At 45.6% G+C, this 24553-nt stretch overlaps 1 protein-coding gene and 1 pseudogene across 1 annotated transcript in view; one reads left to right on the forward strand and one right to left on the reverse strand.

Annotated features, from left to right (window-relative positions):
* Positions 1 to 24553, forward strand: part of chrnb2 (cholinergic receptor, nicotinic, beta 2) — a 38147-nt gene that overhangs the window by 9408 nt on the left and 4186 nt on the right. Inside the window, 4 exon segments of the mRNA XM_045698751.1 lie at positions 14817 to 14962; positions 16008 to 16052; positions 20763 to 20872; positions 23740 to 24552. Coding sequence (XP_045554707.1) covers positions 14817 to 14962; positions 16008 to 16052; positions 20763 to 20872; positions 23740 to 24552 — 1114 coding nt within the window.
* LOC123733191 (dentin sialophosphoprotein-like) lies at positions 1827 to 5444 on the reverse strand (annotated as a pseudogene).

A 24553-nucleotide genomic window follows, 5' to 3' on the forward strand; every position in this document is an offset into this window, starting at 1 on the left:
AAGTATCTGGCTGCAATAGCAGCCACCACCACCCACTCCCCTCCACCACCCACTCCCCTACACCACCTCATTAGAACATCATGAGTAGGAGAAGTCTGCAGGAGCCCCCATCGAAATACACACACACACACACACACACACACACACACACACACACACACACACACACACACACACACACACACACACACACACACACACACACACACACACACTAGTCTATGTCTATAGGCAGCAGCCTCTAATGTGCTAGTGATGGCTGTTTAACAGTCTGATGGCCTTGAGATAGAAGCTGTTTTTCAGTCTCTCGGTCCCAGCTTTGATGCACCTGTACTGACCTTGCCTGCTGGATGGTAGCGGGGTGAACAGGCAGTGGCTCGGGTGGTTGTTCTTGATGATCTTTTTGGCCTTCCAAATGTGTGTATAAAACACCCCCTCCGCTGTGTGTTAACTACTCATTATACAGTTAATGTGTTAACTACCCTGTTTGTATACAGTTAATGTGTGTGTGTCTAATCGTTATACTGGTAATGATAGATGGTTAGTTAGCCCAGGGCTGAGGGGGAGTCCCCTGTCCTGTCACTCTCTATTGATTGGTTGGAAATCTAAAGGCAGCTGTAACTCGGCCAATCAGTGATGTGTTTATTGCTCCTCTCTGGGCCAATCCATGTTGAGCAGACATCAACACTAAATTACAGCGAGGTTAATGAGCCGAAACAACACAAAACACCAGCCAACGGCAACCACTTACCCTACACGCACGCACACACACACACACACACACACACACACACACACACACACACACACACACACACACACACACACACACACACACACACACACACACACACACACACACACATACATACAGACATCACCCCCTCCGCTGTGTGTTAACTACTCATTTATCACAATACAGAGGCAGACGTTCACACACACATCCTCTGACCTATTAATCACCACCCAAGACTGAATCTAATATTACATCCTAGGCCTCAGGATTACACACAGACACACTCATACATATTACAAATGCATACAAGCAAGGAGAGCACACAGCAACACACATATGCATACATGAACGTGCAGACATGCATACATTATTCTACCCAGACACACGTAAAGGAATCATGCATATATAAATGCACTACTTACTATCTCTAGAACACTCTCTCACTCACACACACACACACACACACACACACACACACACACACACACACACACACACACACACACACACACACACACACACACACACACACACACACACACACACACACACACTAATAACAATGATGGAGAGAGATAGTGTTGGTCACCCTCTGTTCTATATTTATCTCCCATATCTTACACCCCAATATACACACACACACACACACACACACACACACACCGTCTTTCCAAGGACATTTCAACACCTTTCAGAAAAATCTCCCTTACCTGGTAGTAGTTTGATGATGGCTCTAGTTGTTGTCTCAGTGTGTAGGCCAGCGTTTCCCAAACCTGGGGTTGCCTAATTTGAAAATGAGGTCGTGAGAGAAACTCTGAAATCAAATAAATAAAATTGTGCTTGGTTCATAGAACCGAGGTTATATCAGTAACCTCCGTTAGCTGCTAGATACGGTTGTAATTAACAGAGCGGTTTCTGTTTTCTTCTTACAAACGTGTCTCTATCTTTTGAACTGTTTAAGACAGAAAATGTTAGGACCCCATCACTGAAAGATAATACCCACAGGGACACATGTATTCTGTTCCCCTCTACAATGCCCACAAGCTGCACAGGACTCATTAGAACAGAGTGGACAAGACCAGGTACTAAATCAGACTGGGGGATAAAGAACATCATCAACAGAATATCATACACAATTATGACCTTATGATCTTCTGAACTTCCCAATGCCTTTCTGATGCATTTCTGTCACTTCAAACCAAACTGTCTTCAGATGGAAATACAGTCAACAGCACTGCCAGACTGCTTTGTAATAGACTGTCATAGCCCCAATTTAAAGAGTAAACATTATTTCCCCGTGCTCCTTGCCTAGCATTTGGTTTGGTACAGCGGGGGTTAATATAAGCCTCACTGTGTGCTTATCTAACGTTGTTAGCCTAGCTGTCCTCCATAACAAACGTTAACGTTATATTCTTGACTTGACAATCAACATTTGCCTATTCATACATTATTTATCAAATCCTTACTTATTGAAGTTCTTGTCTCTCGTCATCATTGAACCTCTGCTTGCCAGCTAGCTAGCCAGCTAGCTACATGCCAATGATTTGTTTTAGCATAGCAATGTGCAATGAATATATTACTGAACATTATTTACAACTGGTTAGTGTATTCACTTGCATTTCAGAGTCAGCCCTCACCAGCAGTGATTCCCCTATCATTACTTAAGCCGGCTGCCTGCCACCCTTAGCCCATAGCCTTCCAGTAACATTTGGCCGGTTCAATTGAACTATTAGGTGTTGGCAGCTGTTATATCACTCAGGGAAACTAGAGAGGAAATGCTTAATCAGTACTTCCCCCTCAGACTCCCTACATCCTTTATCTTTGGGCTTATCTGCTCTCAGCTGACTGGGCTCCTTCAGATCACTTTCTGCTGACTTGTCTGATCTGTACATCATCCGTATCGGCTGCCTGCTGCATATCACACTGTCCTGCTATGACTGTTTCTGTTACTGTTACTGCTACTGTTACTGTTACTGCTACTGTCACTACTGTCACTGTTATTGCTACTGTTACTGCTACTGTCAATGTTATTGTTGTTGTTACTGTCACTGTCACTGTTACTGCTACCGTTACGGCTACTGTTATTGTTACTGCTACTGCTACTGTTACAGCTACTGTTACTGCTACTGTTACTGCTACTGCCACTGTTACTGCTACTCTTACTGTTACTGCTACTCTTACTGTTACGGCTACTGTTACTGCTGTTACTGCTACTGTTACTGCTACTGTTACTGTTGCTGCTACTGTTACTGTTGCTGTTACTGTTGCTGCTACTGTTACTGTTGCTGCTACTGCTACTGTTGCTGCTACTGCTACTGTTGCTGCTACTGCTACTGCTACTGTTACTGCTACTGCTACTGTTACTGCTACTGTTACTGCTACTGCTACTTTTACTGCTACTCTTACTGTTACTGCTACTGTTACTGTTACGGCTACTGTTACTGCTACTGTTACTGCTACGGCTACTGTTACGGCTACTGTTACTGCTACTGTTACTGTTACGGCTACTATTACTGCTACTGTTACTGCTACGGCTACTGTTACGGCTACTGTTACTGCTACTGTTACTTCTACTGTTACTGTTGCTGCTATGGCTACTGTTAAAGCTACGGCTACGGCTACTGCTACTGTCATTGTTACTGCTTCTGTTACTGCTACTGCTACTGTTACTGTTACTACGACTCTTACTGTTACTGCTATTCTTACTGTTACTGCTACTGTTACTGCTATGGCTAATTCTACAGCTACTGTTACGGCTACTGTTACTGCTACTGTTACTGTTGCTGCTACTGTTACTGTACCTGTCACTGGTATTGCTACTGTCACTGCTACTGTTACTGTTACTGTTATTGCTATTGCTACTGTTACTGCTACTGCTACTCTTACTGCTACTCTTACTGTTACTGCTACTGTGACGGATACTGTTACTGCTACTGCTACTCTTACTGCTACTCTTACTGTTACTGCTACTGTTATGGCTACTGTTACTGCTACTGCTACTGTTAATGCTACTGTTACTGCTACTCTTACTGATACTGCTACTGTTACTGCTACTGTTACTGTTGCTGCTATGGCTACTGCTACGGCTACTGCTACTGTCACTGTTACTGCTACTGTCACTGCTACTGTTACTGTTACTGTTATTGCTACTGTTACTGCTACTGCTACTCTTACTGCTACTCTTACTGTTACTGCTACTGTGACGGATACTGTTACTGCTACTGCTACTCTTACTGCTACTCTTACTGTTACTGCTACTGTTATGGCTACTGTTACTGCTACTGCTACTGTTAATGCTACTGTTACTGCTACTCTTACTGATACTGCTACTGTTACTGCTACTGTTACTGTTGCTGCTATGGCTACTGCTACGGCTACTGCTACTGTCACTGTTACTGCTACTGTTACTGCTACTGCTACTGCTACTGCTAGTGCAACTGTTACTGCTACTGTTACTGCTTCTCTTACTGTTACTGCTACTGTTACTGCTACTGTTACTGTTACTGTTTCAGCTACTGTTACTGCTACTGTTACTGCTATGGCTAATGCTACGGCTACTGTTACTGCTACTGTTACGGCTACTGTTACTGCTACTGTTACTGCTACGGCTAATGCTACGGCTAATGCTACGGCTACTGTTACTGCTACTGTTACTGTTGCTGCTATGGCTACTGTTACGGCTACTACTACGGCTACAACTACGGCTACTGCTACTGCTACTGCTAGTGTTACTCTTACTGTTACTGCTACTGTTTCTGCTGCTGCTACTCTTCCTGCTACTGTTATTGCTACTGCTACTGCTACTGTTACTGCTATCGCTACTGTTACTGCTACTGTTACTGCTATTGCTGCTGTGACTGCTATTGCTACTGTTACTGCTATTGCTACTGTTACTGCTACTGTTGCTGCTATGGCTACTGTTACGGCTACTGCTACGGCTACAGCTACGGCTCCTGTTACTGCTACTGTTACTGCTGCTGCTACTCTTACTGCTACTGTTACTGCTATTGCTACTGTTACTGCTACTGTTACTGCTATTGCTACTGTTACTGCTATTGCTACTGTTACTGCTACTGTTACTGTTACGGCTACTGTTATACTTACAGTTACTGTTCCTGCTACTGTTACTGTTACTGCTACTGTTACTGCTTCTGTTACTGCTACTGCTACTGTTACTGCTACTGTTACTGTTACTGCTACTCTTACCACTACTGTTACTGCTACTGTTGCAGCTACTGCTACTTTTACTGCTACTGTTACTGCTACTGCTACTGTTACGGCTATTGCTGCGGCTACTGTTATTGCTACTGTTACTGCTACTGCTACTGTTACTGCTACTGTTACTGTTACTGTGACTGTTGCTGCTATGGCTACGGCTACTGCTACTGTTACGACTACTGTCACTGTTACTGCTACTGTTACTGCTTCTGTTACTGCTACTGCTACTGTTACTGCTACTGTTACTGCTACTGTTACCACTACTGTTACTACTACTGTTATGGCTACTGTTACTGCTACTCTTACTGTTACGGCTACTGTTACTGCTACTGCTACTGTTACTTCTACTGTTACTGTTACTGCTACTGTTACTACTACTGCTGCTGTTACTGCTACTGCTACTGTTACGGCTACTGTTACTGTTACTGCTACTGTTGCTGCTACTGTTACTGCTACTGTTACTGCTACTGTTTCTGTTACTGCTACTGCTACTGTTACTGCTACTGTTACTGTTACGGCTACTGTTATACTTACAGTTACTGTTCCTGCTACTGTTACTGTTACTGCTACTGTTACTGCTTCTGTTACTGCTACTGCTACTGTTACTGCTACTGTTACTGTTACTGCTACTCTTACCACTACTGTTACTGCTACTGTTGCAGCTACTGCTACTTTTACTGCTACTGTTACTGCTACTGCTACTGTTACGGCTATTGCTGCGGCTACTGTTATTGCTACTGTTACTGCTACTGCTACTGTTACTGCTACTGTTACGGCTACTGCTACTGCTACTGTTATTGCTACTGCTACTGTTATTGCTACTGCTACTGTTACTGCTACTGTTACTGTGACTGTTGCTGCTATGGCTACGGCTACTGTTATTGCTACTGCTACTGTTACTGCTACTGTTACTGTTACTGTGACTGTTGCTGCTATGGCTACGGCTACTGCTAGTGTTACGACTACTGTCACTGTTACTGCTACTGCTACTGCTTCTGTTACTGCTACTGCTACTGTTACTGCTACTGTTACTGTTACTGCTACTGTTACCACTACTGTTACTGCTACTGTTATGGCTACTGTTACTGCGACTCTTACTGTTACGGCTACTGTTACTGCTACTGCTACTGTTACGACTACTGTCACTGTTACTGCTACTGTTACTGCTTCTGTTACTGCTACTGCTACTGTTACTGCTACTGTTACTGTTACTGCTACTGTTACCACTACTGTTACTGCTACTGTTATGGCTACTGTTACTGCTACTCTTACTGTTACGGCTACTGTTACTGCTACTGCTACTGCTACTTCTACTGTTACTGCTACTGTTACTACTACTGCTGCTGTTACTGCTACTGCTACTGTTACGGCTACTGTTACTGTTACTGCTACTGTTGCTGCTACTGTTACTGCTACTGTTACTGCTACTGTTTCTGTTACTGCTACTGCTACTGCTACTGTTACGGCTACTGCTACTGTTACTGCTACTGTTACTGGTACTGCTATTGCTACTGTTACTGCTACTGACCCTGTTACTGCTACTGTTACTGTTACGGCTACTGTTACTGCTACTGTTACTGTTACTGCTACTCTTGCGGCTACTGTTACTCCTAAAGCTACTGCTTATGTTACCGCTACTGGTACTGCTACTGCTACTGTTACTTTTACTGCTACTATTACTGCTATTGCTACTGTTACTGTTACTGCTACTGTTACTGTTACTGCTACTGCTACTCTTGCGGCTACTGTTACTCCTAAAGCTACTGCTTCTGTTACTGCTACTGGTACTGCTACTGTTACTGCTACTGTTACTTTTACTGCTACTGTTACTGCTATTGCTACTGTTACTGTTACTGCTACTGCTACTGTTACTTTTACTGCTACTGTTACTGCTTTTGCTACTGTTACTGTTACTGCTACTGCAAGGATGAACCAGACTTGTGGAGGTCTACAGCCCGCTTGGAGCTTGCAAAAAAAACTAAAGACTCTCAGACCATGAGAAACAAGATTATATGGTCTGATGAAACCAAGATTGAACTCTTTGGCCTGAATGCCAAGCGTCACGTCTGGAGGAAACCTGGCACCATCCCTACGGTGGAGCATGGTTGAGGCAGCATCATACTGTGGGGATGTTTTTCAGCAGCAGGAACTGAGAAACTAGTCAGGACCGAGGGAAAGATGAACGGAGCAAAGCACAGAGAGATCCTTGATGAAAACCTTCTCCAGAGCGCTCATGACTTCAGACTGGGATGAAGGTTCACCTTCCAACAGGACAACAATGTTAAGCACACAGCCAAGACAACGCAGAGCCCGGACTCGATCGAACATCTCTGGAGAGACCTGAAAATAACTGTGTAGCGAGTCCCCATCCAACCTGAGAGAGCTTGAGAAGATCTTCAGAGAAGAATGGTGTGCCAAGTTGTAGCGTCATACCCAGGAAGACTCAAGTTTTATTTTTTAAATGTAACCTTTATTTAACTAGTCAAGTAAGTTAAGAACTGCCCTGTTCAGGGGTAGAAGGACAGATTTCTACCTTGAAGTCAGAAGTTTACATAGACTTAGGTTGGAGACATTAAAACTCGTTTTTCAACCACTCCACAAATTTTGTCAGCTGGGGGATTCGATCCAGCTACCTTTCAGTTACTGGCCAAACGCTCTAACCACTAGGCTACCTGGGATAACCTTCTAGGAGATGGGAGAACCTTCCAGAAGGACAACCATCTCTGCAGCCCTCCACCAATCAGGCCTAGGCAGGTATCCTAGTGGTTAGAGCGTTGGGCCAGTAACTGAAAGGTTGTTGGATCGAATCCCCCCAGCTGGCAAAATTTGTGGAGTGGTTGAGAAAGGAAATTTTAATGACTCCAACCTAAGTGTATGTAAACTTCCGACTTCACCTGTAAATATACAATTGAAGTCAGAAGTTTACATACACTTGGGTTGGAGTCATCAAAACAAACTTTTCAACCACTCCACAAATCCCTTGTTAACAAACTATAGCTTTGGCAAGTCGGTTAGGACATCTACTTTGTGCATGACACGTCATTTTTCCAACAATTGTTTACAGATAGATTATTTCACTTATAATTCACTGTGTCACAATTCCAGTGGGTCAGACATTTACATACACTGTTGACTGTGCCTTGAAACAGCTTGGAAAATTCCAGAAAATTATGTCATGGCATTAGAAGCTTCTGATAGGCTAATTGACATCGTTTGAGTCAATTGGAGGCTTACCTGTGGATGTATTTCAAGGCCTACCTTCAAACTCAGTGCCTCTTTGCTTGGCATCATGGGAAAATCAAAAGAAATCAGCCAAGACTCAGAAAAACAATTGTAGACCTCCACAAGTCTGGTTCATCCTTGGGAGCAATTTCCAAATACTTGAAGGTAACGCGTTCATCTGTTCAAACAATAGTATGCAAGTATAAACACCATGGGACCACGCATCCGTCATACTGCTCAGGAAGGAGACGCGTTCTGTCTCCTAGAGATGACTTTGGTGCGAAAAGTGCAAATCAATCCCAGAACAACAGTGAAGGACCTTGTAAAGATGCTGGAGGAACAGGTACAAAATAATCTATATCCACAGTAAAACGAGTCCGATATCGACATAACCCGAATGGCCGCTTAGCAAGGAAGAAGCCACTGCTCCAAAACCGCCATAAAAAAGCCAGACTACGGTTTGCAACTGCACATGGGGACAAAGATCGTACTTTTTGGAGAAATGTCCTCTGGTCTGATGAAACAAAAATATAACTGTTTGGCCATAATGAAAAAAAAGGGGAGACTTGCAAGCCGAAGAACACCATCCCAAACGTGACGCACAGGGGTGGCAGCATCATGTTGTGGGGGTGCTTTGCTGCAGGAGGGACTGGTGCACTTCACAAAATAGATGGCATCATGAGGCAGGAAAATTATGTGGATATATTGAAGAAACATCTCAAGACATCAGTCAGGAAGTTAAAGCTTGGTCGCAAATGGGTCTTCCAAATGGACAATGACCCCAAGCATACTTCCAAAGTTGTGTCAAAATGGCTTAAGGACAACAAAGTAAAGGTTGTGGAGTGGCCATCACAAAGCCCTGACCTCCATCCTATAGAAAATGTGTGGGCAAACTGAAAAAGCGTGTGCGAGGAAGGAGGCCTACCAACATGATTCAGTTACACGAGCTCTGTCAGGAGGAATGGGCCAAAATTCACCCAACTTATTGTGGGAAGCTTGTGGAAGGCTACCCGAAACGTTTGACCCAAGTTCAACAATTTAAAGGCAATGCTACCAACTACTAATTGAGTGTATGTAAACTTCTGACCCACTGGGAATGTGATGAAAGAAATAAAAGCTGAAATAATCCATTCTCTCTACTATTATTCTGACATCACATTCTTAAAATAAAGTGGTGATCCTAACTGACCTAAGACAGGGAATTGTTACTAGGATTAATTTGCAAGAGGAAGCGACGCAGGTACAGAGGACAAAGAGCCGGATGCCTGGTCAAGACCCGGCGAAGGCGACTGGGAAAGCTGCCGTTACCGTCAATACTACTCGCCAATGTGCAATCATTGGACAATAAATTAGATGAGGTACAATCACGATTTTCAACATGTCCCTGATTGAGTCTGTAATACCAACATGTTTCAAGCAGACCACCATAGTCCCTGTGCCCAAGAACACAAAGGCAACCTGTCTAAATGACTACCGACCCGTAGCACTCACGTCCGTAGCCATGAAGTGCTTTGAAAGGTTGGTAATGGCTCACATCAACACCATTATCCCAGAAACCCTAGACCCACTCCAATTTGCATACCGCCCGAACAGATCCACAGATGATGCAATCTCTATTGCACTCCACACTGCCCTTTCCCACCTGGACAAAAGGAACACTTATGTGAGAATGCTATTCATTGACTACAGCTCAGCGTTCAACATCATAGTACCCTCAAAGCTCATCACTAAGCTAAGGATCCTGGGACTAAACACCTCCCTCTGCAACTGGATCCTGGTCTTCCTGACAGGCCGCCCCCAGGTGGTGAGGGTAGGTAGCAACACATCTGCCACGCTGATCCTCAACACTGGAGCCCCTCAGGGGTGCGTGCTCAGTCCCCTCCTGTACTCCCTGTTCACCCACGACTGCATGGCCAGGCACATCTCCAACACCATCATTAAGTTTGCAGATGACACAACAGTGGTAGGCCTGATCGCAGACAACGACGAGACAGCCTATAGGGAGGAGGTCAGAGACCTGGCCGTGTGGTGCCAGAATAACAACTTATCCCTCAACGTAGCCAAGACTAAGGAGATGATTGTGGACAACAGCAAAAGGAGGACCGAGCATGCCCCCATTCTCATAGACAGGGCTGTAGTGGAGCAGGTTGAGAGCTTCAAGTTTCTCGGTGTTCACATCAACAACAAACTAGAATGGTCCAAACACAACAAGACAGTCGTGAAGATGGCACGACAAAGCCTATTCCCCCTCAGGAAACCAAAAAGATTTGGCATGGGTCCTGAGATCCTCAAAAGGTTCTACAGCTGCAACATCGAGAGCATCCTGACTGGTTGCATTACTGCCTGGTACGGCAATTGCTCTGCCTCTGACCGCAAGGCACTACAGAGGGTAGTGCGTACGGCCCAGTACATCACTGGGGCTAAGCTGACTGCCATCTAGGACCTCTACACCAGGCGGTGTCAGATGAAGGCCCTAAAAATTGTCAAAGACCCCAGCCACCCCAGTCATAGACTGTTCTCTACTACCGCATGGCAAGCGGTATCGGAGTGCCAAGTTTAGGACAAAAAGGCTTCTCAACAGTTTTTACCCCCAAGCCATAAGACTCCTGAACAGGTAATCAAATGGCTACCCGGACTATTTGCAAAGTTAATGTGACACCATGAATATTTCAGACTGACTCCCACATTAGACCTCAGTAAGACTGAGGGGAGGGAGGTTGAGGTACGCCATGATGACCTTACCCTGAGACTAAATCAGGATGAGACTAGATGAGACTAGATAAGGATGATACTAGATAAGGATGAGACAAAATAAGGATGAGACTAGATGAGACTGGATAATGATGAGACTAGATAAGGATGAGACTAGATAAGGATGAGACTGGATAATGATGAGACTAGATAAGGATGAGTCTCATCTAGTCTCATCCTTATCTAGTCTCACCCTTATCTAGTCTCATCCTTATCTAGTCTCATCTAGTCTCATCCTTATCTAGTCTCATCCTTATCTAGTCTCATCTTCTAGTCTCTCCCTTATCTAGTCTCATCTAGTCTCATCCTTATCTAGTCTCACCTTATCTAGTCTCATCCTTATCTAGTCTCATCTAGTCTCATCCTTATCTAGTCTCACCCTTATCTAGTCTCATCTAGTCTCATCCTTATCTAGTCTCATCTAGTCTCATCCTTATCTAGTCTCATCTAGTCTCATCCTTATTAGTCTCATCTAGTCTCATCCTTATCTAGTCTCATCTAGTCTCATCTAGTCTTATCTAGTCTCATCCTTATTAGTCTCACCCTTATCTAGTCTCATCTAGTCTCATCATCCTTATCTAGTCTCAATCTAGTCTCCCTTATCTAGTCTCATCTAGTCTCATCCTTATCTAGTCTCACCCTTATCTAGTCTCATCTAGTCTCATCCTTATCTAGTCTCATCTAGTCTCATCCTTATCTAGTCATATCTAGTCTCACCCTTATCTAGTATCATCCTTATCTAGTCTCATCTAGTCTCACCCGTATCTAGTCTCATCCTTATCTAGTCTCACCCTTATCTAGTCTCATCCTTATCTAGTCTCATCCTTATCTAGTCTCATCTAGTCTCATCCTTATCTAGTCATATCTAGTCTCATCCTTATCTAGTCTCATCTAGTCTCATCCTTATCTAGTCTCATCTAGTCTCATCCTTATCTAGTCTCATCCTTATCTAGTCTCATCTAGTCTCATCCTTATCCAGTCATATCTAGTCTCATCCTTATCTAGTCTCATCTAGTCTCATCCTTATCTAGTCTCATCCTTATCTAGTCTCATCTAGTCTCATCCTTATCTAGTCATATCTAGTCTCATCCTTATCTAGTCTCATCTAGTCTCATCCTTATCTAGTCTCACCCTTATCTAGTCTCATCTAGTCTCATCCTTATCTAGTCTCACCCTTATCTAGTCTCATCTAGTCTCATCCTTATCTAGTCTCATCTAGTCTCATCCTTATTTAGTCTCATCTAGTCTCATCCTTATCTAGTCTCATCTAGTCTCATCCTTATCTAGTCTCACCCTTATCTAGTCTCATCCTTATCTAGTCATATCTAGTCTCATCCTTATCTAGTCTCATCTAGTCTCATCCTTATCTAGTCTCACCCTTATCTAGTCTCATCTAGTCTCATCCTTATCTAGTCTCACCCTTATCTAGTCTCATCTAGTCTCATCCTTATCTAGTCTCATCTAGTCTCATCCTTATCTAGTCTCATCTAGTCTCATCCTTATCTAGTCTCATCTAGTCTCATTCTTATCTAGTCTCACCCTTATCTAGTCTCATCCTTATCTAGTCTCATCCTTATCTAGTCTCATCTAGTCTCATCCTTATCTAGTCTCACCCTTATCTAGTCTCATCCTTATCTAGTCTCATCTAGTCTCATCCTTATCTAGTCTCATCCTTATCTAGTCTCATCTAGTCTCATCCTGATTTAGTCTCACCCTTATCTAGTCTCATCCTTATCTAGTCTCATCCTTATCTAGTCTCATCTAGTCTCATCCTTATCTAGTCTCACCCTTATCTAGTCTCATCCTTATCTAGTCTCATCTAGTCTCATCCTTATCTAGTCTCATCCTTATCTAGTCTCATCTAGTCTCATCCTGATTTAGTCTCACCCTTATCTAGTATCATCCTTATCTAGTCTCATCTAGTCTCATCCTGATTTAGTCTCAGGGTAAGGTCATCATGGCGTACCTCAACCTCCCTCCCCTCAGTCTTACTGAGGTCTAATGTGGGAGTCAGTCTGAAATATTCATGGTGTCACATTAACTTTGCAATATTTGCAATGGAAAACAGGCTGGGTACAACCTGAGCTACCAGCAACATTACAACCATTCTGCCTGGGCCTGACTATGACACAGTGGCCGGGAGAGACGGAGGGAAAGGAAAGGGGGAGCGAGAGAAGGAGAGGGAGAAAGGGGGAGAGAGAGAAGGAGAGGGAGAAAGGGGGAGAGAGAGAGGAGAAAGACAGAGATAATGGTGTTCATTTATTCAGATGCTCTCTGTGAGTATATAGTGAGGGATGTCATTAAAGCCTAGCAGCAGGTGCTGACAGGGAGTATTGAACTGTAGTGTACTGTGTGTATGTGTGTTTGTATCCTAGGTGTGTGTGTGTGCATAGTGACGAGTGTAGTCAAGGGCATTCAAGGAGTGTGTGTGTCTAGTGCATGTCTGAGATCAGGACCTGAGCCCACAGTGCTTTGTTCAGTAGCAATGTGTATTATTCATGTGGCACACACACACACACACACACACACACACACACACACACACACACACACACACACACACACACACACACACACACACACACACACACACACACACACAATCCTCAGCCTCAAGCTCTACCCCATCACCCCTAAAAAACTAACTCACAAAGATAAACACATACACACAAGCACGTCTTTACCCCCTTACACACACTCACATCAACACACACAGCAAACAGACAAATAGCTACACACAGGCTGGCAGCATTTGTATTGATGACAGTGATGGGAACGAAGGAAGAGGCAATAACAGGCTGTCAGAGAGAAAGAGTGATGGAGATAAAAACAGAGAGAGGGATGGGGGAGTTTACGGCTTATGATTAGAGTCTTTATTGATCTAGCCACTGAGGCCGTCATTCCTGCTCACTGAACACAGAACGCCACAGAGAGAGAGAGAGAGAGAGAGAGAGAGAGAGAGAGAGAGCAGGGGAAAGAGGGGGAGAGAGAGAACATGGGGGAGAGGGAGCAGGAGAAAGAGGGGGGAGAGAGAGAAAGTAGTGGAAAGAGAGGGGGAGAGGGAGAGAGAAAGAGAGAGGGGAAGGGGAGAGAGACAGGAAGGGGATAGAGAGGGAAAAAGAGAGAGGGGAAGGGGAGAGATAAAGGGAAGGGGAGAGAGGGAGAAAGAGAGAGGGGAAGGGGAGAGAGAGGGGAAGGGGAGAGAGAGGGAGAGAGAGGGAGAGATAAAGGGAAGGGGAGAGAGAGGGAGAAAGAGAGAGGGGAAGGGGAGAGAGAGGGGAAGGGGAGAGAGAGAGATAAAGGGAAGGGGAGAGAGAGGGGAAGGGGATAGAGAGAGAGTTGTTGTTGTGTGTCTCCTGCAGCAGTATTTATCCGCTCCTCTCTGTGTGGTATTGGGACAGCTCTGCCAAAACCAAGCCACTCCAGTGATATGACAACAGTCTGAGAGGGGGTGGAAGTGGGGTGATGACGGGGGAAAGAGAAAGAATCGGAGGAAAGGTGAGATAGAGGATGGGGAGGAGGAGAGAAATAGACAGTAGAGGAGAGAGGGATAGAGGGATAAAGGGATAGAGGGAGAGAGGGAGAGAGGGATAGAGGGAGAGACAGTTAGACTGGTTGACTCATTGATATGATGTCAGCTCCTGAGCCAGGGAGACTAGAGCTGTACTGACATGTTCCAGCAGGCAGAGAGGAATACTGTCATGCCTCATAGACTCCCAGCTGTATACTGAACACAATGTTATCGAGCAGACTAACATACAGCTTCATCACAAGGCCTCCCCATTAAACAGTTTCAGCTATATCCTTTGTTCTTGTTTTATTTTGTTGTTATCACCATAGAAAGCGTTTGATGGACATGTCTGTGAACCAATTATTTATTTCTTTACAGGCAGCCTGGGGGCGGATACTGAAGAGCGGCTGGTGGAGCACCTGCTAAACCCCGCCCACTATAACAAACTGATCCGCCCAGCGACCAATGGCTCTGAGCTGGTGACGGTTCAGCTGATGGTGTCACTGGCCCAGCTCATCAGTGTGGTGAGTGTGTGTCTGTGTGTGTGTGGTGGCCCATGCTCTGTCTCTAACCCACCCACCGCAAAACATAATAATGTCTCTAACCCACCCACCACAGAACATAATAATGTCTCTAACCCACCCACCTCAGAACGTAATAATGTCTCTAACCCACTCACCTCAGAACGTAATAATGTCTCTAACCCACGCACCTCAGAACGTAATAATGTCTCTAACCCACCCACCTCAGAACATAATAATGTCTCTAACCCACTCACCTCAGAACGTAATAATGTCTCTAACGCACCCACCTCAGAACATAATAATGTCTCTAACCCACCCACCTCAGAACATAATAATGTCCCTAACCCACCCACCTCAGAACATAATAATGTCTCTAACCCACCCACCTCAGAACGTAATAATGTCTCTGACCCACCCACCTCAGAACATAATAATGTCTCTAACCCACTCACCTCAGAACGTAATAATGTCTCTAACCCACTCACCTCAGAACATAATAATGTCTCTAACCCACCCACCTCAGAACGTAATAATGTCTCTAACCCACCCACCTCAGAACGTAATAATGTCTCTAACGCACCCACCTCAGAACATAATAATGTCTCTAACCCACCCACCTCAGAACGTAATAATGTCTCTAACCCACCCACCTCAGAACGTAATAATGTCTCTAACCCACCCACCTCAGAACGTAATAATGTCTCTAACCCACCCACCTCAGAACATAATAATGTCTCTAACCCACCCACCTCAGAACGTAATAATGTCTCTAACCCACCCACCTCAGAACATAATAATGTCTCTAACCCACCCACCTCAGAACATAATAATGTCTCTAACCCACCCACCTCAGAACGTAATAATGTCTCTAACCCACCCACCTCAGAACATAATAATGTCTCTAACCCACCCACCTCAGAACGTAATAATGTCTCTAACCCACCCACCTCAGAACATAATAATGTCTCTAACCCACTCACCTCAGAACGTAATAATGTCTCTAACCCACCCCAATAATGTTGCTGTGTTCCTCTTTCTATTGCAGCACGAGAGAGAGCAGGTCATGACCACCAACGTATGGCTCACACAGGTCAGTTACACTCTGTCTTCACCTCTCTCTCCTTATCCTCTGTCTTCACTCTCTCTCCTTATCACTCTGTCTTCACCTCTCTCCTTATCCTCTGTCTTCACCTCTCTCCTTATCCTCTGTCTTCACTCTCTCTCCTTATCCCTCTGTCTTCACCTCTCTCTCCTTATCCTCTGTCTTCACTCTCTCTCCTTATCCCTCTTGTCTTCACCTCTCTCCTTATCCTCTGTCTTCACCTCTCTCTCCTTATCCCTGTCTTCACCTCTCTCTCCTTATCCTCTGTCTTCACTCTCTCTCCTTATCCCTCTGTCTTCACCTCTCTCTCCTTATCCTCTGTCTTCACTCTCTCTCCTTATCTCTCTGTCTTCACCTCTCTCCTTATCCTCTGTCTTCACCTCTCTCCTTATCCTCTGTCTTCACTCTCTCTCCTTATCCCTCTGTCTTCACTCTCTCTCCTTATCCTCTGTCTTCACCTCTCTCTCCTTATCCCTCTGTCTTCACCTCTCTCCTTATCCTCTGTCTTCACCTCTCTCTCCTTATCCTCTGTCTTCACTCTCTCTCCTTATCCCTCTGTCTTCACCTCTCTCCTTATCCTCTGTCTTCACTCTCTCTCCTTATCCCTCTGTCTTCACCTCTCTCTCCTTATCCTCTGTCTTCACTCTCTCTCCTTATCCCTCTGTCTTCACCTCTCTCCTTATCCTCTGTCTTCACCTCTCTCCATATCCTCTGTCTTCACTCTCTCTCCTTATCCCTCTGTCTTCACTCTCTCTCCTTATCCCTCTGTCTTCACCTCTCTCCTTATCCTCTGTCTTCACCTCTCTCTCCTTATCCCTCTGTCTTCACCTCTCTCTCCTTATCCTCTGTCTTCACTCTCTCTCCTTATCCCTCTGTCTTCACTCTCTCTCCTTATCCTCTGTCTTCACCTCTCTCTCCTTATCCCTGTCTTCACCTCTCTCTCCTTATCCCTCTGTCTTCACCTCTCTCTCCTTATCCCTCTGTCTTCACTCTCTCTCCTTATCCTCTGTGTTCACCTCTCTCTCCTTATCCCTCTGTCTTCACTCTTTCTCCTTATCCTCTGTCTTCACCTCTCTCTCCTTATCCCTGTCTTCACCTCTCTCTCCTTATCCCTCTGTCTTCACCTCTCTCTCCTTATCCCTGTCTTCACCTCTCTCTCTCCTTATCCCTCTGTCTTCACCTCTCTCCTTATCCCTCTGTCTTTACGTCTCTCCTTATCCCTCTGTCTTTACGTCTCTCCTTATCCCTCTGTCTTCACCTCTCTCTCCTTATCCCTCTGTCTTCACCTCTCTCTCCTTAACCCTGTCTTCACCTCTCTCTCCTTATCCCTCTGTCTTCACCTCTCTCTCCTTATCCCTCTGTCTTCACCTCTCTCCTTATCCTCTGTCTTCACTCTCTCTCCTTATCCCTCTGTCTTCACCTCTCTCTCCTTATCCTCTGTCTTCACTCTCTCTCCTTATCCCTCTGTCTTCACCTCTCTCCTTATCCTCTGTCTTCACCTCTCTCCATATCCTCTGTCTTCACTCTCTCTCCTTATCCCTCTGTCTTCACTCTCTCTCCTTATCCCTCTGTCTTCACCTCTCTCCTTATCCTCTGTCTTCACCTCTCTCTCCTTATCCCTCTGTCTTCACCTCTCTCTCCTTATCCTCTGTCTTCACTCTCTCTCCTTATCCCTCTGTCTTCACTCTCTCTCCTTATCCTCTGTCTTCACCTCTCTCTCCTTATCCCTGTCTTCACCTCTCTCTCCTTATCCCTCTGTCTTCACCTCTCTCTCCTTATCCCTCTGTCTTCACTCTCTCTCCTTATCCTCTGTGTTCACCTCTCTCTCCTTATCCCTCTGTCTTCACTCTTTCTCCTTATCCTCTGTCTTCACCTCTCTCTCCTTATCCCTGTCTTCACCTCTCTCTCCTTATCCCTCTGTCTTCACCTCTCTCTCCTTATCCCTGTCTTCACCTCTCTCTCTCCTTATCCCTCTGTCTTCACCTCTCTCCTTATCCCTCTGTCTTTACGTCTCTCCTTATCCCTCTGTCTTTACGTCTCTCCTTATCCCTCTGTCTTCACCTCTCTCTCCTTATCCCTCTGTCTTCACCTCTCTCTCCTTATCCCTGTCTTCACCTCTCTCTCTCCTTATCCCTCTGTCTTTACGTCTCTCCTTATCCCTCTGTCTTCACCTCTCTCCTTATCCCTCTGTCTTCACTCTCTCTCCTTATCCCTCTGTCTTTACGTCTCACTCCTTATCCCTGTCTTCACCTCTCTCCTTATCCCTCTGTCTTCACCTCTCTCTCCTTATCCCTCTGTCTTCACCTCTCTCCTTATCCCTCTGTCTTCACCTCTCTCCTTATCCCTCTGTCTTTACGTCTCTCCTTATCCCTCTGTCTTTACGTCTCTCCTTATCCCTCTGTCTTCACCTCTCTCTCCTTATCCCTGTCTTCACCTCTCTCTCTCCTTATCCCTCTGTCTTCACCTCTCTCCTTATCCCTCTGTCTTTACGTCTCACTCCTTATCCTGTCTTCCCCTCTCTCTCTCCTTAGCCCTCTGTCTTCATCCCTTTCCTACTGTTACTTCGCTCTGTCTTTTATCTCTTGAGATGCCAAATCAACTGGTAGGTAGCCTGACTTCATTAAATGTACATTTAAGAATGCAACTATGCTCTCCTTTCTGTTAATTGATAACACGACAAATTGCATTGTGCAAGAACGCGTTTGTTCATTCTGCCACTACGTTAGGAATAGGCATGGGCAGACATACCAATCTGAACCAGTAGGGGGTTGAAAATACCTGTCCCTGTATCAGTCTCCTACAACTCAACACAGACATTCTGGTCATTCAGTGGGAACATGAACACACAACCAGAGTTTCCCAGGAGGGTTGCCATACAGTACAATACATTGCTACCCAGCATCTTTATATATTTTATTTTATTTAACCTTTATTTAACTAGGTAAGTTAGTTAAGAACAAAATCTTATTTACAATGACAGCTTACCCCGGCCAAACCCTAACCTGGCCCTATGTGCCCAGCATTGTCCCTATGGGACTCCCAATAACGTCCGGTTTTGATACAGCCTGGAATCAAACCAGGGTCTGTAGTGACGCCGCTAGTACTGAGATGCAGTGCCTTAGACCACTGCGCCACTCGGGAGCATCACATTGCAGTATGCGGCAGAGAGAGACAGTTCTGTATGGTTGTTGTGAGGGACTAATCCTGGCCTGCTCCTGAGCTCTGACCCTCTCCTACACGGCTGGTTCTATGTGTGTCTGCAGCTGGGGCCTGCAACATAACATACTGCCCACTGGACAGGTTCACACACACATGCACACGCACAGCCGTAAATGCACTAATGTGTATAAATCAGTTATGAACAAACCACCTGGAAACCTGTTTGTGTGTGTCTGTGTGTATGTTCGCATGTGCGTGTGTGAAGGTGATTGATGGTCTGTAATTGAACAGAGAATGAGCATAAGTGTTTTATGAGGCCCTTGGTCATAGCCAAGAGGAGATGCCAAGGACACCAGTCCTGAGCCAAGAGAGCCACTGCTATCACTTTCACCACCATTCTGGCTCTGGTAATACCACAACACACCACTGTTTCACAGAGCCACCATTTTCAAGTCATGTAGCATCTGGCATCATGGCCATTATGGCTCTACATGGCATATACTGTAGCAAGAACAGTTACAGAGCCCCCTTGTAAATGGTTATTACGGTTCTTCTACTGCCCTAACAGCCATAGAGCCACTGCTATCTGGGCCATTATGGCTCATAATACATCACAGTTACTGGGCTACCACCATCAAGGTCACTAAGAGCATGAGCATGTCACTAAGAGCGTGTCAGTTACTGACCCACACACCTTCAATCATGTGTGCCTGGGAGGCAAACTCACACACACACATGCACAGACATACACACACACACACACACACACACACACACACACACACACACACACACACACACACACACACACACACACACACACACACACACACACACACACACACATACATACGCACACACACACACACACATACATACGCACACACACACACACACACATACATACGCACACACACACACACACACACACACACACACACACATACATACGCACACACACGCACACGCACTCACTGTCACACACACGATCTGGATACCTCCTTGGCAGGCGGCCATTTCAGTCAGGATGATTAGATGTGTGTTTGAGTGAGTGTTTTTAACTGACTTACTATAGGGTCATGGTAGACATTAGTCCTTCTGTCTTACATCTGTAATTAATGGAGCTGAGTTATCACACTGTTCCTGGACAGGACAGTAAAGGTCTCTACAGGAACATATTTACATAAAGATTATTATTTCAAAAGTGAAGCTCACAGCAACTGTTTGTGGGTCTCACAATCTTCTATGACTTTTGATTGGTCACTAACTCTCCTCTGCGATTGGTTACTAACAATCTTCTCAGCTGTGTGATTGATCACTGACTCTCCTCTCTGCTCTGGGATTGGTTACGAACAATCTTCTCAGCTGTGTGATTGGTCACTAACTCTGTTCTCTGCTCTGTGATTGGTTACTAACAATCTTCTCAGATGTGTGATTGGTCACTAACTCTCCTCTCTGCTGTATGATTGGTTAGTAACAATCTTCTCAGCTGAGTGATTGGTCATTAACTCTGTTCTCTGGTCTGTGATTGGTGTCCAGGAATGGCAGGACTACCGTCTGACGTGGGTCCCTGAGGAGTTTGATGGCATGGAGAAGGTCAGACTGCCTTCCAAACACATCTGGCTGCCCGACGTTGTGCTGTATAACAAGTGAGTTACACACACACACATCTGTCTGCCCGACGTTGTGCTGTATAACAAGTGAGTTACACACACACACATCTGTCTGCTCGACGTTGTGCTGTATAACAAGTGAGTTACACACACACAATGTCATACTATTTGAATCCACAAATCACATTACAGTGGAGAATGATCCAAACATTTTATAGATACAGATATCTGGACACTTATAGATACAGAAAGCACCTTCTTCTCCAAACAGCTAAGCTGTCCATGACCGCTGACACAGAGCAGTACCTTGGTAGCAGCTTTGCCTTTGTCCTCTGCAGGCCGGTAATCTGAAGGCCACATACTGTCAGCCGAAGTACATGGCCGAGACTCCCAAATATCAGCGCCACAAGTTTGCAGTGATAACCAAGGCTGTTGAGGCATGACACTATGGGCTAGTGGCCTTCCCTGTAGCTCAGTTGGTAGAGCATGGTGTTTGCAACGCCAGGGTTGTGGGTTTGATTCCCAAGGGGGGCCAGCATAGAAAAACAAATGTATGAAATGAAATGTATGAAATGTATGCATTCACTACTGTAAGTTGCTATGGATAAGAGCATCTGCTAAATGACTAAAATGTAAAATGTAGTGCTTCAGCAACTGTCTGCTCTACGTAGGAGTCAAAAGAGCAACCAACTTCCACACAGACACACACACACACACACACACAGTACAGCATTGTTTCTCAACTCCAGTCTTCTAGTCCCTATCTTATCGTTGTCTCTTAACCCTGTGTAAGCTATCTTATCAGTGAAAGTGAACTGTCTGGCCTCGATCTCCTCTTTCTCTAATGCCGTCTTACACTGATTAACCAACCGGGGGGGGCTAAACGGATCTACTTACCCCTCCCCAGCCCCCACCCCCATGACCACTCGCAACACATTAACACTGTCAGTCACAAACTAATGGGTTCCATTGATTTAATTCCTTACGAAGGGTAATCAATATCTTGATCTTCCTCCATTGCTCTCTTTCTTTGTTCTCTACCTGAGTTCTTTGACCTGTTCTCTACCTGAGTTCTTTGGCCTGTTCTCTACCTGAGTTCTTTGACCTGTTCTCTACCTGAGTTCTTTGGCCTGTTCTCTACCTGAGTTCTTTGACCTGTTCTCTACCTGAGTTCTTTGACCTGTTCTCTACATGAGTTCTTTGACCTGTTCTCTACCTGAGTTCTTTGACCTGTTCTCTACCTGAGTTCTTTGGCCTGTTCTCTACCTGAGTTCTTTGACCTGTTCTCTACCTGAGTTCTTTGGCCTGTTCTCTACCTGAGTTCTTTGGCCTGTTCTCTACCTGAGTTCTTTGACCTGTTCTCTACCTGAGTTCTTTGGCCTGTTCTCTACCTGAGTTCTTTGACCTGTTCTCTACCTGAGTTCTTTGGCCTGTTCTCTACCTGAGTTCTTTGGCCTGTTCTCTACCTGAGTTCTTTGACCTGTTCTCTACCTGAGTTCTTTGGCCTGTTCTCTACCTGAGTTCTTTGACCTGTTCTCTACCTGAGTTCTTTGGCCTGTTCTCTACCTGAGTTCTTTGACCTGTTCTCTACCTGAGTTCTTTGACCTGTTCTCTACATGAGTTCTTTGACCTGTTCTCTACCTGAGTTCTTTGACCCCTTCCCTACCTGAGTTCTTTGACCCCTTCCCTACCTGAGGCATTTGACCCGTTCACTACCTGAGGCATTTGACCCGTTCCCTACCTGAGGTATTTGACCCATTCCCTACCTGAGGCATTTGACCCTTTCCCTACCTGAGGTATTTGACCCGTTCCCTACCTGAGGGATTTGACCCGTTCCCTACCTGAGGGATTTGACCCGTTCTCTACCCGAGGGATTTGACCCGTTCTCTACCTGAGTTCTTTGACCTGTTCTCTACCTGAGTTCTTTGACCTGTTCTCTACCTGAGTTCTTTGACCTGTTCTCTACCTGAGGTATTTGACCTGTTCTCTTCCTGAGTTCTTTGACCTGTTCTCTACTTGAGTTATTTGACCTGTTCTCTACCTGAGTTCTTTGACCCCTTCTCTACTTGAGGTATTTGACCCGTTCCCTACCTGAGGTATTTGACCCGTTCCCTACCTGAGTTCTTTGACCCCTTCCCTACCTGAGGTATTTGACCCCTTCCCTACCTGAGGCATTTGACCCGTTCCCTACCTGAGGCATTTGACCCGTTCCCTACCTGAGGTATTTGACCCCTTCCCTACCTGAGTTCTTTGACCCCTTCCCTACCTGAGTTCTTTGACCCCTTCCCTACCTGAGGCATTTGACCCCTTCCCTACCTGAGGCATTTGACCCGTTCCCTACCTGAGGCATTTCACCCGTTCCCTACCTGAGGCATTTCACTTGTTCTCTACCTGAGTTCTCTTGAGTTGTCCTAGCTGTGTCCAGGTTAAGGAAGGATGATGTTCACCTGAGCAGTGACCAGCATGTTTATATAAGGAGTGTGTGTGTTACTTTGCAGTCCTGATACGCATCACACCCTCATCTGTCTGTGTGTGTGTGTGTGTGTGAGATATCTTCTGTGCTCATCTTACCTGACTGTCTGTAACACTAGAATCTTACCTGTCCTGCCCCTGTCACCCAGTCCTGTCTGTGTGAGATGTGGCTGAGGCTGTGTGATAAAGGATCTGTAGTGAAGCTGGAGGAAATCTAATGAGACTCACAGACAGCTGAAGTTACATTTACCCCCATTTATAGGAGAAACTGTGTCTCGCTCATTCTGCTCATTTTAATCTGTATGTATTACTAATTTGTTTTCAAAGATGTGATAGATTTAAAAGGGCATGCATTTTATATACTGTATTTTAATATCGAAAATCCTTCCAATGGTCTAACGTTCTCTCTCTTTCCATCCCTCCTTCCTTAGTGCTGACGGTATGTACGAGGTCTCCTTCTACTCCAACGCGGTGGTCTCCCATGACGGCAGTATCTTCTGGCTGCCTCCAGCCATCTACAAGTCAGCCTGTAAGATCGAGGTCAAACACTTCCCCTTCGACCAGCAGAACTGCACCATGAGGTTCCGCTCCTGGACCTACGACCGCACAGAGATCGACCTGATCCTGAGGTCCGACGTGGCCAGCATGGACGACTTCACACCCAGCGGAGAGTGGGACATCATCGCCCTGCCGGGGCGCCGCAACGAGAACCCTGCCGACCCCACCTACGTAGACATCACCTATGACTTCATCATCCGCAGGAAACCTCTGTTCTATACCATCAACCTCATCATCCCCTGTGTCCTCATCACCTCTCTGGCCATCTTAGTGTTCTATCTGCCCTCTGACTGTGGAGAGAAGATGACCCTGTGTATCTCTGTCCTTCTGGCCCTCACTGTGTTCCTCCTGCTGATCTCTAAGATCGTCCCGCCCACCTCCCTGGATGTTCCTCTGGTCGGGAAGTACTTGATGTTCACCATGGTCCTGGTGACCTTCTCTATTGTCACCAGTGTGTGTGTTCTCAACGTGCACCACCGCTCGCCCACCACACACACCATGCCCCCCTGGGTCAAGCTGGTGTTCCTCAACAAATTGCCTGCGCTGCTCTTCATGCGCCAGCCCCGGAACAGCTGCGAACGTCAGAAGCTGCGCCAGCGACGGAGGGGCCAGGAGCAGAGGGAGGGGGGCAGGGATGGGGAGCTCCGCCGGGGGCTGATGGTGGGCCTGGGGCTGGGGGCGGAGGGG

This window comes from Salmo salar, chromosome ssa02 (assembly GCF_905237065.1).
Source record: "Salmo salar chromosome ssa02, Ssal_v3.1, whole genome shotgun sequence".
NCBI classification, from domain to species: domain Eukaryota; kingdom Metazoa; phylum Chordata; class Actinopteri; order Salmoniformes; family Salmonidae; genus Salmo; species Salmo salar.